The sequence below is a fragment of the Ylistrum balloti genome, unplaced genomic scaffold (genome assembly GCF_031769215.1).
Source record: "Ylistrum balloti isolate Yb309-2 unplaced genomic scaffold, AGI_CSIRO_Ybal_v1 Utg370660, whole genome shotgun sequence".
NCBI lineage: Eukaryota > Metazoa > Mollusca > Bivalvia > Pectinida > Pectinidae > Ylistrum > Ylistrum balloti.
In genome coordinates this window covers 190,015-207,407 of record NW_026782400.1, presented here as the reverse complement: position 1 = coordinate 207,407, position 17,393 = coordinate 190,015, and the positions used below count along the sequence as shown (strand labels likewise).

The 17,393-nt window shown below is 34.3% G+C and overlaps 1 protein-coding gene across 1 annotated transcript in view; it reads right to left on the bottom strand.

Moving 5' to 3' along the window:
• The window catches only part of LOC132557341 (single-minded homolog 2-like), a 35,047-nt gene extending 28,076 nt beyond the window's left edge, over positions 1 to 6,971 (bottom strand). Inside the window, exon 1 of the mRNA XM_060221828.1 lies at positions 6,797 to 6,971. Within this exon, the coding sequence (XP_060077811.1) occupies positions 6,797 to 6,971 (175 nt within the window). The remainder of the gene's footprint in view (positions 1 to 6,796) is intronic.
• Between the last annotated feature and the right edge of the window lie 10,422 nt (positions 6,972 to 17,393).

The following is a 17,393-nucleotide window of genomic DNA, read 5'->3' as shown; positions in this document are numbered from 1 at the left end:
TCCATCCTATAGAATTTCAGTAAAGAAGGCGTTACCTCTGGATGAGGATATCATACAGCGTCTCCATCGTCAACTCGTTAGGTTTAAATTACGTGTTTGATGTTAATTAATACACCAGAAAACAAATGACTCGGTCGGTCTGGATCACATCGAGGGCGGTCATGATAAATGTATGGGCGGGAGCGTCTGAAGGTCTAGATGAGGGTGTTACAAAGCACTAGTAGGATGTAGATTTACACACAATCACAGGCAACAGCAGACTAGGGCAACAGGGGGATTTAATGTCAACCGTATAAACACTTGTAAAATGATTTAGTCTACATAAAAAGGAACATAACGTGATGTTAAATTAGTGAACACTTTCTCTGGGTTTAAACAAAATAGATGGTATAATCTGTAATATCCATGTTATTAGTAAACAGAAGTCTGGTCGTGGAAAAAGACGCAGGATTTTCACTGCTATATCTGTTTAAACATTCAGAGGGATGTCTCTCCTCCCCTCGATGATAGATGATATACTCCAGGTGCAACAATCATTGAATATTGCAAATCAAACAAATTGTAAGCTACCCTAGTTCTGCTCTATCTGGCCAAATCAGGGTTAAGGCACGTTTCTTTTGTGGCGTGAAGGAACAGACCTCTGGTACTCTCACATATGTACATATTGTAGGATAAACATTTCAAGGCACACACTACATGTATGTGTCATTTAAACATATGGCAAATAGTTCAGTACTGGGAGTTTCGACTGATAGATATAAATATCTATTCTTTAAGAAGAAAAATATATTCCCGCATATCGGATAGAGTTCCTTTTATTACATTTTTGACAGTAAACAATGGAATATATCAATTTGCCGTGACAATTGATATAAGTAAAAAAAAAATGATATCTTCACTGCCGATGATATGGTTTTCCAGTGATGATATATAACCAGAGTGGTGCTTTCTAGTCATTACCTTGCAATTTGCCGATTTTCCTGATAGAACAAGTTCAATTTGCATCTGACTTTTTCGTGTAAATTTCGGTTTTCTTTAATTAAGTTTCGGTTTTCTTTAATTCAATAATTAAGCAGTTCTGTATTGGATTCTTACCAGATAACAGCATAAAATGGTAGAATTCCACGTATAGCGGCGATTCAAAATAGGCAAGTCTTGTTATCAAGCGTAATGTCATAACTGTCGTATGTCAAAGCAAGTCCTGATATTTTTTTTGGCATCGCTGTACTTTAATGTTTTATGTTTTTTATAATATAATGGAAAAATGGCTTTCCTTTAAATATATTATATATTTCATTTCTATGAATACGACGAATTTTATCTATATTTGTCGTGCTTTGTACGCTTAAAAAATATTAATATTCTGTCATACTCGTAATATATATATATGTGTGTGTGTGTGTGTGTGTGTGTGTGTGTGTGTGTGTGTGTGTGTGTGTGTGTGTGTGTGTGTGTGTGACATTAAACGGAAACCATTCAATATCTTCTATATACAATCAACATATACTTATTCAATTAAAAATAATTTTATACGAGAAACTGAATATAAAGCAAAAGGTTTTCTGATTATATCAACAATCTAGTCCTGAGTACTGCATGATGTTCATTCTACTTCGTAAGAAAATAGTATGTTAGATATATTAAGTATTAACAATCGTATGTATCTTGTCCCTTGTGTATTATTATATATATAAAGAAAGGGACTTTTTTGTAAAATTAAAGTCCACCATATTATTTACATACATCTCATTAAAAATATTTTTTAAATCATCAAGTACCAAGTATATTATCAAATTTTTTACAAAAGTTACTGTACGGAAATCGCTTGTTTATTCATGGAAACTTTAAGTTAAAACGAAATAAGTGAAATTCCGATAATTTGAATTAAATCGCAATTCAGTGTGAACTCGTGCAATAAATGTAGCGAATAGATTTAAATGTCTGTTTTATAGAACTCATATAACATGCTTGACTTTTCAATCATTTTTTTTCATAAATATTTAATTAGAGTATCACCACATTCCTAGGTCTAGCCAGAAACATGTGTTGGAGAACCCCTGTCAATAAAAACACCGCCGGCTACAAGGTGAAATACAAAATAATCTCAAACACCCTTTTAGGGCCTCTCCTGCTCTCACAGGTGCGAAGTGATAAATTGAGGGATGGCCCTTTTTCAATAAATGACTTTTTATTTAGAACTCGAGAACGCAAATAGTGACAACCCGAATTGAGTAAAGTGTTGTGTGAATACATTAGCCCGCCTCTAGAATCCTGCCATTCAACAGCCGACACTGAGTTGTACTCATGAAATTCCTTCACTGAGAAAAGAGGTAGTTTATGAAATGTACAAGCTTGTAGGTTTCATGGTGTTAATTTCAATTGCTGACATTCTTTCAATTATAACGATACACACTTGAATCTGATTTCCTTAGAAGGTAAACATTGTCGTGGCGGGCCAGTGTAATAGGCACCTCGTCATTAAAACCACCCGGGAATAGTGTGTACATTTCAACCCTCGGATGTTATAACGCGTTCATGGAACCAACTTGGCATAATTTGTACATCAAACCTTCCAATCAAACGCATTGTCTACAAAATCAATCCGAGAGTATCACATATCCTGAATTCTCAAATATCACACTTTTAAAAAAACAAACAAAAAACTCCCACCCTCAAAGCCCAGATAATCGTACCAGGAGACCCAGTGCGTCTAACCCTCTCATATTAAAGTTAGTACAACATACAGATTACCTGCTTGTAATTTGTTACTAATGTATTTCCCAAGTTCCGCCAATAGCACATTGATTTGTGTGTTTCCGAGAAATTCTGCCCTATAATGAATTGAAGTACCGCTTACCTTTAAGAATCAAAAGCTTTCTCTTTATACCTGTATGTTCCTTCAGGTACTGTTAAAAAATGTTCATTCATGATGATCTATTATGATGATCAACCATTCCATTGTCTCTGGTACACCCTGATGCTTATTAAATTATGCATATCAGCACGGTTTACTGATGAACAGTGTCAGAATTCCTGGTACTCAGATTGTAACAAAACAGCTGTAGAGTGTAATATATCTAATCGAGCACAAACCAGTCAGAACCACCAGTCAGGACCAAACAGAAGGTAATAAACGAGGAAACAATGCGAAACTTGATTAAAAGAGGAAAATTAACAATATTCCTGGATCACTTTTATCAAGACTTTATGTAAATACAGTCGCCATAGCGATCTCATTAAGAAATATGTTTTGTGCGATATGAAGCTCGTTAGTGTGCTGTTGGTTCCGTTGTCGAATACCTTGTTCTCATTTGCTAACGTGACATAACGTACGGACATTAGTCAAGATTTACATGGCGGGTGTCGTCAATGAAGCAGAAGACGCTTACTCTTCTGGCACACCTGGTCTTTTTATCTTGTTCCTTTTTAGGAGTATCCATGCTAATCTTTCTTTTGCTCCTTTTTTGCCCTTGTTTTATTGAGAATTAATATGGATTATGATGATGTTGACAGTGTCGTGTTGTTAGTCATCATCAGAACATAGAAAAGAACCAGTGGAATGGTGATAGTTTGATGATTTCCTTCATACACAGTATCAATATTTTCGACCAGTACGATACAATATGAATACACAAACTAAGAACTGACTCGTGTATACCTCAACGTGAACTAAAACCAAACACAGACAAAACAAAATGACATGATGCCAAGTGTTTTCTATACAATCTAAACAAGCAATAGAATTTATCACAGGTTCCACGCAATTACCAGACATCAACCCCCTCACAGCAGAGCAAGGGAGTGTGATGGAGATGAAACTAGTTCGCTTGGTGTTTTCTAGATAATTATTAATCCTTTCCAACCATTTTAGCTATAGGCATAAATTAAACTGGAGAATTGTGAAAACTTGTTAGACTTTTTTTATGAATATTGATTACATTCAAGCATTGATTTCTTCCTATATAATTTCACTACTTCATTTATCAAGATATAAATATGATTAAATTTTTGTCGGTTCTTATATGACTATTCCGCTTGTTTTTTTCGGGATGATTATTAATTATTTCCAAGCAGAACCATTTTAGTTGTAGTCATAAATTACTTAAAATTAAAAAAATTGTTGCAATTCATAACAATAAATTTTTAGCTCAAACTTTTTCAGAGTGATTATGAACCATTTTACGTCAACTTAAGTTTTTTCCTATATAATTATGAATAACTTACCAACTTTAACATTTCCGATAACGCTATGAATCAATTAGCAGGTTTTTTTCTGTTCAATGACATATTATTCCAAATTTTAGCTTTTTCGATAAAACGATGAATTGCTGAGCACTAGATTAACATTCTAATTGTTGATGAATAACAGTCCAGCTAAACCTTTTTCAGCGTAAATGTAGTTTACTCCATAGTTTTTTTTAGTGTGACTGTGAACTATTTCTTAGCAGAGTTTATTTATGACTGTAAACAATCTCGGTATGATCATGAATTACAGCCCTTATTTGGACTAAACAGATGTTTATTTGGTGACATGTTCGATAACAAACGAACATCTTGTCTTGTCACTATTTATGGTATAGTACAAAGAAAATAAATACCAGTGAAAGTGTCAGCATATCAACAACCTGATCAACAAAGTTTGTAAATAATTATCTACATATCTATATACATTTAATCATCATCATTATCTCTTTATCTCTCGTAATTGCTGCTGTGTCTGTACTTGCTATTACATTGTTTAAACCACTTTTTCTTTCATCATTTCTACAATGTATTACACAGTATTTTACTTATAATACACAGTATTTTACTTATGATATACAGTATTACACCTCTCTTTACTATCATATATCACTAATATATTTATACTTTCTTCACAATGTCCAATTAACCACCATAATTTAAACGTTTTTTACTATTTTAAATTACCAACATATCTTATGCTTTATTCACAATGTCCAATGAATCACCATGATTTAAACGTTCTTTATTATTATAAATCACCAACATCTATACTTTCTTCACTATGTGTCATAAATCATCAACATATCTATACTTTCTTCACCATGTTTCATATATTACCAACATATCTTAAACTTTCTTCACCATGTTTCATATATTACCAACATATCTTATACTTTCTTCACAATGTCCAATGAATCACCATGATTTAAACGTTCTTTATTATTATAAATCACCAACATCTATACTTTCTTCACTATGTTTCATAAATCCTCAACATATCTCATATTATACTTTATTCACTACGTTTCATAAATCCTCAACATATCTTATATTATACTTTATTCACTACGTTTCATAAATCCTCAACATATCTTATATTATACTTTATTCACTACGTTTCATAAATCCTCAACATATCTTATATTATACTTTATTCACTACGTTTCATAAATCCTCAACATATCTTATATTATACTTTATTCACTATGTATCATAAGTCACCAACCTATCTTATGCTTTCTTTACTTTCATAAGTCACCAACCTATCCTACATTTTCCATTTAATACTTACTTCACTACTTTTGATAAACCATCATATAGTAAACTGTCTGTCATTATTGATGAACAACACGTCTTACATTTTCCATCTAATATTATCAATGACCACCATACCATACACTTACTATTTTTAATAAATCACCATATCTTAAACTTTCTTTACCATTTTAAATCAAAAACATATCCTTGATTTTCCATTTATTATTATCAATATTTTTTTATATAAACACCTACATGTCTTAAACTCTTTTACAATTTAAATCAACAACATATCTTAAACATTGTTGTCTGTTATATCTTAAACATTGTTTTCTGTTATATCTTAAACAATGTTGTCTGTTATATCTTAAACATTGTTTTCTGTTATATCTTAAACAATGTTGTCTGTTATATCTTAAACAATGTTGTCTATTATATCTTAAACATTGTTTTCTATTATATCTTAAACATTGTTTTCTGTTATATAACAACATTCTGAGGTGAAAATAATTTTCTTTTGGTTTTTGGTCTTTGACTGACACCATGAATTCTGTTCTTTAGTGTTCGGTTACATATATATAAAATGTATAGATATATTAACGCCTTGTCTTAGATAAATGTTCCCGCATTATATAAAGGCTATTTGTATTATAAGTTATGAAAATGCCATTTTGTTAGAAATACATTTTGTATAGTAGTTACGACTCCAAGTGGCACCATAAGTTTTATTGTGATCACCTACTTATTTTACAACTATCTTCTGCACATTCTGTGTCAGATAGTGTCATTGGTTCAGGGTAATAATCTGTAATATTACCGACGTCCAATCTTGGGCCGTGGGACGAGGCCAAATGTCGTTCCTATCTGGTTCAAGGGCTTGCATGGTGTGGTCAGTATGAATGACCAGCTGGTTTAGACTAAACCACTTATACAACTATTGCTATCTGGAGCTGCTTTGAAATGTTATCAAACAAATACCTTTTCACAGTTGTCAGTCTGTACTTATGCTAGGTTTATTTCACAGATTTACACCTGATCAACAACTCGCGTCACCAGAAATAGATCAGTATTCGATGTGTATGTATTAAGTAAACCGATTTAGAAAAGACTTGTTTGGCGAAAAACATACGTCTGGTATTGCTTTACACAAAAATCACGACGTACTAATAAAGAGCACCACGCCTTTTCATACCAATACCTCCGGTTAATGCTCTGTATATATATTTACTTCCGGTTTAGTGGATTCCGATAGGTTAATATCAAGGACGCTTACATGGATATAAAAGACACCTACCGTCAGGAAAAACTGTCCGCATCTTGAGGTAGCTCGTGGACAGTCGTATGATTGACGCTTTGTCAAGCTGACTCGTGATGGCGGAGGGCAAGGGCAACATCTTGGCCAATTCGTAAAATTCCGCATTTTCCTTCTCCCTCCGGGTCCGGGCGGCCGTTTTAGACTTATCCTTCATGTTCCTGCAACTGTGTGTAAAATAAAGGGATCGTTATAGACATGTCTCGACCACGAAAGCATAACGACAATGTCCCAATGTACCCGGTCCATGTCAGATTCCAGTAGAGTCTGAGGGTAGACCTTGATCAGGGACCACCAAAAACTATCCCAACAGAGTATATAAACACATAGGTCAAATGGGCAGCAGCTCCTGTTAGGTGTTTGTACCGCTAAAACAGTTCAGGTATCATGAATTGTTTACATATGAAACACCTACTTCAACAAAGAGCTGAGTATGATATTCGAGCTCCCGTACTTTCACATTTCAACTTAGTGTGAACAAGAATTATAGGGCTGGTCTATTTATATGAATAATTTGAATGTTTAATCTCCACCAGAAGGGAGTGTATTTTCCATGAGTCATCCTGTCCCATTTGCGACCGATTTACTTTTTTATTAGAGAAGCAAAAAAGGACGAAATCATTTAAACAAACAGTGACGGGCAGGGATAGATTTCGCTTGAAATAATTTATTCTCTAATCACATCAATATTTCCTGCTTCGTTCTTTCAATCATTGTATATAGACAAGGAATAAATCGCTCAATTGTGCCATTTTCCGAATGAGTTTAGGTCTTGTCTTTGAGGATGTAAATTATACAATATCTGCTTTATACAACGTTTATTCACACAGGAAATTCTACTCATCGATGTTCATCTCGCATTTACTTGTTTTCTCTAGATGAACCATATTTTAGATGACAGTATCTGCAAGCCGAGATCCTCGTCTGAGAATTCAGTATCGTAAACAGTAAGTATCATACGGTATTTCGTTCCGTAATTACGAATTACCGATTTAGCAATCTCGGTTGTCTGTCTTTAATGCTTTAATGGTCAGACTGAATCGCTCTCACGAAACTAATGAGAGGTCAACGCTACTTCTATGTGACTTTGGTCACAGATATGTTCTTATTGCAACGAAATACAACGATTTTAGAATTAATCTTAAGGATATTCAATGAATCTAACGAATAAACCCACAGATCAATTTTGACTACTAACACTTACATGTCTTACATCATTACAAACCAACGCTGTTCCTGTCGTTATAAGTTTCATTGTTTCATTCCATTGTCTCATATCAAGGTCAAATCAAATGACAATAGAACTTCTAGACACACTTCAAGAGTTCTGTTTTTGATGTTCCTAGAGAGATAACTAGTATTATTTATATACTTGTTATGTTAACATAATGAATGGTATAAACTACCTATTATCTTAAATGCATTGTATGTCTTTAGATCGAAAATTGCAACCTTTATTGAAAATTGTGTATGTACTGAACAAAACGATCATATTTCAATGTAAAGTGAACAGTTTAGAAATTATTAGCCGTGACAAATCGTAGATGATTGGAAAGAAAACTATCATGTCGCAAATATGTTGTGAGGGGAGGGATTCTCGGTTGTAGACTCGTTAGAATGCATATCAACCAATTTGGAGTTCACAGAATACCATCGTCGGCTATTCATTGAAAATTCTACGCTCAGCAAGTGTGTCGAATCGCGGAAATGGACTGGAAACTCCGCGCGCCCTCCACGAGCTGTCCCAATTTACATCTCATTATATATTCATCCACCGACCAGGGTGGATTAAAGTCTGAAGTCGCTCGATATGTATTGATCATAACGTTCAATTATTTGTATTTTATATTCGTATCTGTTTTTGTTTCTTTTTGAAATCTGTTAATTGAAAACAAACACAGTCTCCCAGATATGAAATAACAATAATATTAATACACAATCACTTCCGCTATTTTAACACCAAATCAATTCTGGAAACACCACATAGTAATCATTTCAGCTTTTTTACTCAACGCGTGTAAACGGACTGATTTAAATGCAAATGGCTATGGAACTCGAAAGGAATATTTGATTTGCTATTTCCTTCCTACAATTGTAGGGGGAATTGAAAATACCATAAAACGGAAACACTCTAGTCAACATATGTCGGCATTAATATCGCGGTCTTTTACGGGAAAATATCGCAAGAATTATGACGTGGATGAATTGTACTAGAAATTTGCTAACCCGATAAATTGGGGAATTACACCACCACCTCGCTAATTTTCGTGATAAATAGCGATATAGATATACGGCTTTGTACGAGGTGTTAGTCAGATCATATAGACAAAGGTGAGAACTGGACAACACCCTTGTCAAACTCCCGACCGGAGGGATGACAGTGTCCCGATTGTGTACGGTATTTACCGATGTTAACCGATAAGTGTCGCGGTCCGAGGTAAACCAACAAGTAGGTATACAGTAAACCTTATAAGACTTTGATGTCCCGCCATTTTTGATTAACCCACAATGGTCACTATTTAGAATTGTACCTATCTGTAAATACGGCCATTGTTAAAGGGTACATAGATTCTGTCTGGAGATTTTCTTATTTATAAGATCGCCAGGAATGGCCTGAGTAAACTTGACCACTGCCGACCTCAAGGTGTCCGGAGTAAGTTTATTTAATACAAGATCAAGAGGATAAGTGAAAGGTTAGCTTTTAAATCCCCTTGAAGGGCTATTCAATGATGTCGAGAAGGGTGTTTAAGGGTTTCAACAACAAGGGGCCAATGCACACTTGAGATTGTTAGGGACGATACTAGCCCCGATAGAAGGGCCTATCTAACGATCCCTATGCTGCACACATTATCATGGGATTAGAGAGATACGGACGACTGGGTGTCATTGCAACAAACATGTCCGCATTTCTAGTCTCATAATAAAACTTCAAGTACGATGTAGTGCACCTCAATGAAAATTACTAAATTCTAAGATAAGAGTTTATGTATAATATTTATTTTTACAAGACAAAGTTTTATATTGGCGTTATGGTATAATAAACAGATACTATAATGTTGTGTGTATCGGTCTATTCCACAAGTTATCCAAATGGCAAAAGTGTTTTTTATATATGAGCGTCAAAATGATTATCTTTAGTATAAATTAACTTATCTTTTCTATCAAAGCCGCTTAATGCTAAATATCTGTTTTCACTTTGGTACATAAGTGATTCGATTATCGTATTATCTAAGACGAAGAAAAGCAAAACATGGTGTAAACTTAGGTCATTGAAGGCCAGTAGGATTTATTTATTTATTTATCTAGGTTGGGACAACATATATATACATAGGTATTGTGTCAGTTTCTCAAAAATATCATGGGCATTGAACCTTGGTCCCACCACCGGTGTCTGGGTCAGAATTTCGGACTGAAAACCTGACCATGCATCTGATTGACCTGACCATTGTGTTAGGGGTAGACAGCATGACGTAACCGCCTGACCGGCTGTACGCTAGCTGTATCCACCAGACTTATACACATCTACAGGTGTCGTTTGTGGAGCAAAATATTCCGTATATTGTCAATTTTGACACGCGTCATTTTGATTTCAAATCACCCTAACTCATTCATATTCAATATACAAGGAGCTGTAAATAGGCTACCGATATAATAGTATTCCGAGCACATCTTACTTACTGTTCGCCAGAATTAATTTCATCAATGGTAACATTTCCATAATAAACAGAGCGACAGAGATCGCCAGTTTCCTAGCTTTTGGCTGGGATGAATTATCCAAGCTGAAGTAGGTAAAAACTTAAATATATCATGTTTAATGATTTAAAGCAGTACAATTACTTTTATCTTTATTACGTCTCAATTTAATTACACGTTTATGAATATATATTAGAATATCTAGAACTGATTTTAAAATAGATATGAACAAAAAGAAATATCAAATTCCATTTTAATTTGTGTATAAAAAAACTTGATCACATTTTAGTCCCTACACATCAATATTGCATTGTTGCTTAACTGTCAACTTAAAAAAAGGATGAAAGTGTATTGTGATAATTAGCATTGCCTTTCAAATCTGTATGTCCAAATCATGGTGAAATATTAATAACCTGAGAAAATGTATTCAGAGCACTTGTTGGCCTTCAGTAAAGACATGATTCTGTGATAAGGTACGACACTTTACAGTGTTTAACTTGTTGGCGGTTATTTTACTTTGTTGTGGGTTAAAACACTTTCCCTGTGATAAGGTACGACACTTTACGATGTTTAACTTGTTGTGGGTTATAACACTTTCCTTGTGATAAGGTACGACACTTTACGATGTTTAACTTGTTGTGGGTTATAACACTTTCCCTGTGATAAGGTACGGCACATTACGATGTTTAACTTGTTGTGGGTTATAACACTTTCAAAACACTTGTGATAAGGTACGACACTTTACGATGTTTAACTTGTTGTGGGTTATAACACTTTCCCTGTGATAAGGTACGACACTTCACGATGTTTAACTTGTTTTGGGTTATTTTACTTCGTTGTGGGTTATTTTACTTTGTTGTGGGTTATAACACTTTCCTTGTGATAAGGTACGACACTTTACGATGTTTAACTTGTTGTGGGTTATAACACTTTCCCTGTGATAAGGTACGACACTTTACGATGTTTAACTTGTTGTGGGTTATAACACTTTCCTTGTGATAAGGTACGACACTTTACGATGTTTAACTTGTTGTGGGTTATAACACTTTCCCTGTGATAAGGTACGACACTTTACGATGTTTAACTTGTGGGTTATAACACATTCCCTGTGATAAGGTACGACACTTTACGATGTTTAACTTGTTGTGGGTTATAACACTTTCCTTGTGATAAGGTACGACACTTTACGATGTTTAACTTGTTGTGGGTTATAACACTTTCCCTGTGATAAGGTACGACACTTTACGATGTTTAACTTGTTGTGGGTTATAACACTTTCCTTGTGATAAGGTACGACACTTTACGATGTTTAACTTGTTGTGGGTTATAACACTTTCCCTGTGATAAGGTACGACACTTTACGGTGTTTGACTTGTTGTGGGTTATAACACTTTCCTTGTGATAAGGTACGGCACATTACGATGTTTAACTTGTTGTGGGTTATAACACTTTCCTTGTGATAAGGTACGACACTTCACGATGTTTAACTTGTTGTGGGTTATTTTACTTCGTTGTGGGTTATTTTACTACGTTGTGGGTTATTTTACTACGTTGTGGGTTATTTTACTTCGTTGTGGGTTATTTTACTTTGTTGTGGGTTATAACACTTTCCTTGTGATAAGGTACGACACTTTACGATGTTTAACTTGTTGTGGGTTATTTTACTACGTTGTGGGTTATTTTACTACGTTGTGGGTTATTTTACTTCGTTGTGAGTTATAACACTTTCCCTGTGATAAGGTACGACACTTTACGATGTTTAACTTGTTGGCGGTTATTTTACTACGTTGTGGGTTATTTTACTACGTTGTGGGTTATTTTACTACGTTGTGGGTTATTTTACTTCGTTGTGGGTTATTTTACTTTGTTGTGGGTTATAACACTTTCCTTGTGATAAGGTACGACACTTTACGATGTTTAACTTGTTGTGGGTTATTTTACTACGTTGTGGGTTATTTTACTTCGTTGTGGGTTATTTTACTTCGTTGTGGGTTATTTTACTACGTTGTGGGTTATTTTACTTCGTTGTGGGTTATTTTACTACGTTGTGGGTTACTTTACTTCGTTGTGGGTTATAACAATTTATTATTCTGTATCTTATTTTTGTCGGGATTCTGAGTCGCTTGTTTGAATTTGGACTATCTAATTAGCTTTTCGTACACATACATGCATGTACATTATAAAATTGTGTTTTTAGTGATGTATAATTTGAAAATCACACAAAATTTATGTCATTTTTATATATTAGAAAAAGAAATCAATACATGAAATTTATTGCACATTTTGGTTCATAACTCCATTTCGTGTCCTATAAAATGTGCAGGAACGAAAAAAAAAGGTTACGTAGTCGTCAACTGTTTTTTGGATCCAATCTGATTAAAACAAATCTGGTCATCAGAGATGTATTCTACTAGTCTCGTGATTATCAAGTCAACTCGTCCCAGAAAATGCTCTGACCGATCGCGAAGGACAAAATGACTTATGCTACATGTGAAATCGATATGTTATTGATCTTTGGCCTTAAGCTCTGTTTATTAAGGTTACTTATTAAGAAGAAATTTGTGTTTTAAACCAAAGCATATTCATCACAGCCCTTTCTTCATTACAGTGCAGCACATTTACATTTATATATGTAAAAGTTTGACATAGAAATGTTAAGTTTAAAGAAAATATTAATGCTAGTTCAAATTGAAGGTTGAAAATTTATCATATCTTTAAATTTAGAAATGAGTAATTTAAAAACAGGACGTACGTGTGCTGGAAATAATAAAGTGGTATTTTAACATAGAAAGGAGTTAAATCCAGTTAAAGGTACTGGACTGTAGGTTACACCATTCTTGGACTTAGAATGAATTCTTAACACTATGTACAGTACATGTAATGATATATTAATTATTTTTCTTACCTTAAAGTAAATATTAATACATAAAGATAAAGTGATCCAACATCCCCCCAAGATATGTTACAGGTGTGTGTATCTTGTGTACTATAGCAATTTCTCAGGTGTGACTACCCGCAGCGACACCTATTTACACGTGAAAGGGATACACACAGTCCCACCAGTCCTTTTTGTACTCTAAAGAAACCCAGGAAAAGCCCTTCTCCTGATCCGCTGGGCTGGACGTCCCATAGAAAAATACCATGAAAAATAAAATAATTAAGTTTGATGAATAAGGTATGGTACGTGTATGTATATATACGGCTGGTTGGGTAGTGTATTTCGCAGGTGTTCCAGGCGGGGGAGATGGAGGGAAGACATCTCTCACATTCAATCGCTAATATCCGCATCAGATTGACACCAATCCAGGTTTTCATATCCAGCATGGCTGACATACCACCAGTATACACATGACAATGTTTGGCAACAGTTTTAAACTTGTGTTAGAATACAGGGGATCCCACTGAGATATTGTGACCGAGGACATTCCGGGCGACAAAAGTGACATATGTAGGATTAAATTATTCAATGGAGATAAATTGAGAACGAATATGGTATGATTTTAAAAAAAATGCACTTATATTTGACAACGTATATTAATTTTAATCTGTAATCGTGACTCATTTGAGAAATTTATTGAATGGCTATTTCGTAAAAAAAATTGATATCAAAGATATACGTAAAAAAAAGGGAGTGGGGGGTGGGGGATCTCAAGTGCAATTATGAATATATCTAATAAACGCTGAAAGTGTCGTCGATATAAGAAACTTTTAGACAATACGCCGGTAAGTCAGTGAACTTTCCGGAGAGTCGACATTTCGTAGACACGGGTGTACGTACAAGATAAATTACTGAACGGTTCCGAGCCGGAACTTCACCCTAGAATGCAATTAAATTTGCATACAATTATGATAAAACTCACAGAAAGCTAAACTTGTAAGGGAAGTTTAGAAGGTGTACCGATAAAGTCACCACTAATTACAGAACCAATTCTAAAGCGCATATATCAAAGAGCTGACTCGATCTGAGAGTATTTATAGACAAATCTTTCTCTGATATTTCACTCTTTCCTTTACTTTATTTGAACAGGAAATTAACAATTATTTTATGTTCTGAATTAAAAGTAATCAACAGAATTCGTGAAAGGTGGCGCTAAAATATCTGTTAACAAAACTTTCCAATCTTGTTCGTCAATTTTCGTTCTAGAATACGAGTGTATCTAACATAACATTCATGCTGAAAATGGTCAGCAGAGGTCGAGAGAGGTCGTGGCCACATTTTTTCCACTGGTCCTTTTGTAGCGACTTATGTCAATACTTAACATCCGTGATATATGTCACTGACCGCTCGTCCTTAATCAATCGTTTGTTGTTTGTTCCTGTCACATTTTTCCTTTTCTTTGCTTTTTATGTAAAATATTCGTCCAAATATTGTGCACATGTATACCTCTGGATAAAGTGTTACATAATGTTTTAGTTTTCCCCCAATCTGTCGCCTTCTAAAACCAACATTTTTTCTTTAATAAGAAGGTATTAGGTACCAGTTACGGAAACAAGACTATAGTTATGCATGTCAGTGACCACATGTGTACCAGTCACGGATAACAACACCTATAGCATTTATAATTTGTACGGATTCGTATTATATTTATAAAAGCATTTTAAATCGAGTGAAATATATTTGTAGATTTAAGAAACTTATCTAAACATAATACAGTTGACAATAAAACAGAGTCTGATTTTTAACTTCAGTTGGCTGTGGCAAGCGACAGTATCGTATTTAGTAGGAGATAAGATAGCGTCTTGTGTTATATAAAACCAAAGTAACTTTATAAATACAGAAGTTAAATATTGATTGATCAGTTACACAGATGCGTGGATATGATAGATTTATAATATCAAATATTTTGAACAATATTAAACAAGCAAAAATAACAGCGTGGAATACAGTAATGATAATAAAACGTCAATGTAATAAACGATATACATCAGCACATTAATAAAATATATTTATATACTTATATATGAATATCAAAAATTATTTTGGTATTTTCTGAAATGAAAGTTTATTTTCTTAAATGTTAAACAACTCCACTAGAAAAAATAGCACATTCGATATTATGAAAACTGACACAGCATGTATCGAATAATTTAAACTATAAACACTTATATACGGAATACCAAAAGTTTCTTGATTTGAGTAAAATAACGACAAATCATATAATATTATAAATATTCCAGCAAATTTTAAAATGATAATTTTAAAGGAATCAAATATAAAAATGTTACCTGTAAATCGAAGTTTTCTGAAGTTATTATAATTCATTGAAAAATATATCCATGTACATTCTTTTGTAAGCATAAATATTACACATTGATCTGACGACATAAGAATTATATATAGATCACCTGTTTATTTCCTACATATTCAGCAGGTAACTTTATTAGTTTAGTGTCGTTTAACCACCTACATCTTAAACACACGTCAACCAGGAATACGCCGGTAATTAATTTAAGAAATAATTCGATATTGTCGGCTCGTGTTTGTGAGGATAACGCCGAGACAAGCAGTGCAACGGGCCATTTACAGAGACATATAACCTTGTCATGTAATTAGTATTTCCGTGACATATGTACAAGCAACCCTTACTCTGTTTTACATAAGTTTCCAGGCTCTATCGACTTACACAGGATACCCCGACATTCAACAGAAAGGGTGGCAGTTGTAAGTTTATGTTTTGTAAACAATTACAAGAGTTTTACAAGTGTTCATAAATTCTGGAATTTGTTGTTTACCCAGGTAAAAGGAAATATTGAAGACATGAAAAGGGATTTTATAAAATTCACTTCCATTAAAGACAAGTACTGTTTATATTTCGCGTTTTATAAGAATAATTGGAACGGCCTTGCATATTTACATATTTTATGTGTATATATATTGCATTTTTGGTAACAACAAGTAGACACATTATAACCATATTGTTACATTTCTTTGTAAAAAATAAACTTGTTTAATTTGAAGTCCTTAAGTAAAAAAGAATATAGTCCGGAGTAAAAGTGTTCTGGTCGTACTCACACACTAATCCGGACTAACTACTGGTATGTGACTTACCGTTGTTAATCATGTTGTTCTTCCGTCCTCAGAACGTGCCGTATCCTTCGCTCAACTGATCCTTTATTTTTTCCAAGATAGGAAGAAATTTCTTTAATCTGATACAATGACCAGCAATAGTTTTGAGGGATATAGGAAAAGTTTTCCTGTGTTGAAATTCCGTGTTAATATCACGAACTGAGAGCGCTGTGATTAGACTGCGCTTCCAAATGTTTACAATATCACGTTCTCCTGTTATTCTTACTGTACATTCAAGAGCTCTCCATCTCGTCAGGCAAATACTGGCCCAGCTCCATTCGACGAAAAACTTAAAATTGCTTGATTAAGCACGATCTTGGATGGGCGAGCAGACACGGGCCAATGTGAGATGTCGATTATTGCGATTCGGTATAAAAGCTGAGAAAATCTTGCCCACAATCACAAGAAAGGTTGATAGTCAATCGTGCAGTTTATCCGTCTTAAAAAGGATTGATAGACACTTCTTGGTGTAAGGTTCGCTGTAGTCCTCTTCCAAGAGGTCAGTCTGAAGATGATTTACCGGTGACCTTTTGAGTTGAAATGTATGGTTCCACAGAGTTCAATAGTGCCAACTGAGAGAACGAGTATTAAGGATCAGGACGTACGCAACCCAGGCCACTACGTACACAGTGTGACAATATACTGATAACGATTAGAGTGGACAGGTCTATACGATAACAAACGCCATATGTGTGTAATCACCTAGAAAATTTCACACAAACTTCACATATATTTTCTTACTAAATTGACACCACACGGTGTAGTGTTTGATGGAGCGCTCCTCGTGTTCAATTCGTGTTTACTCCCACTCGACGCGAA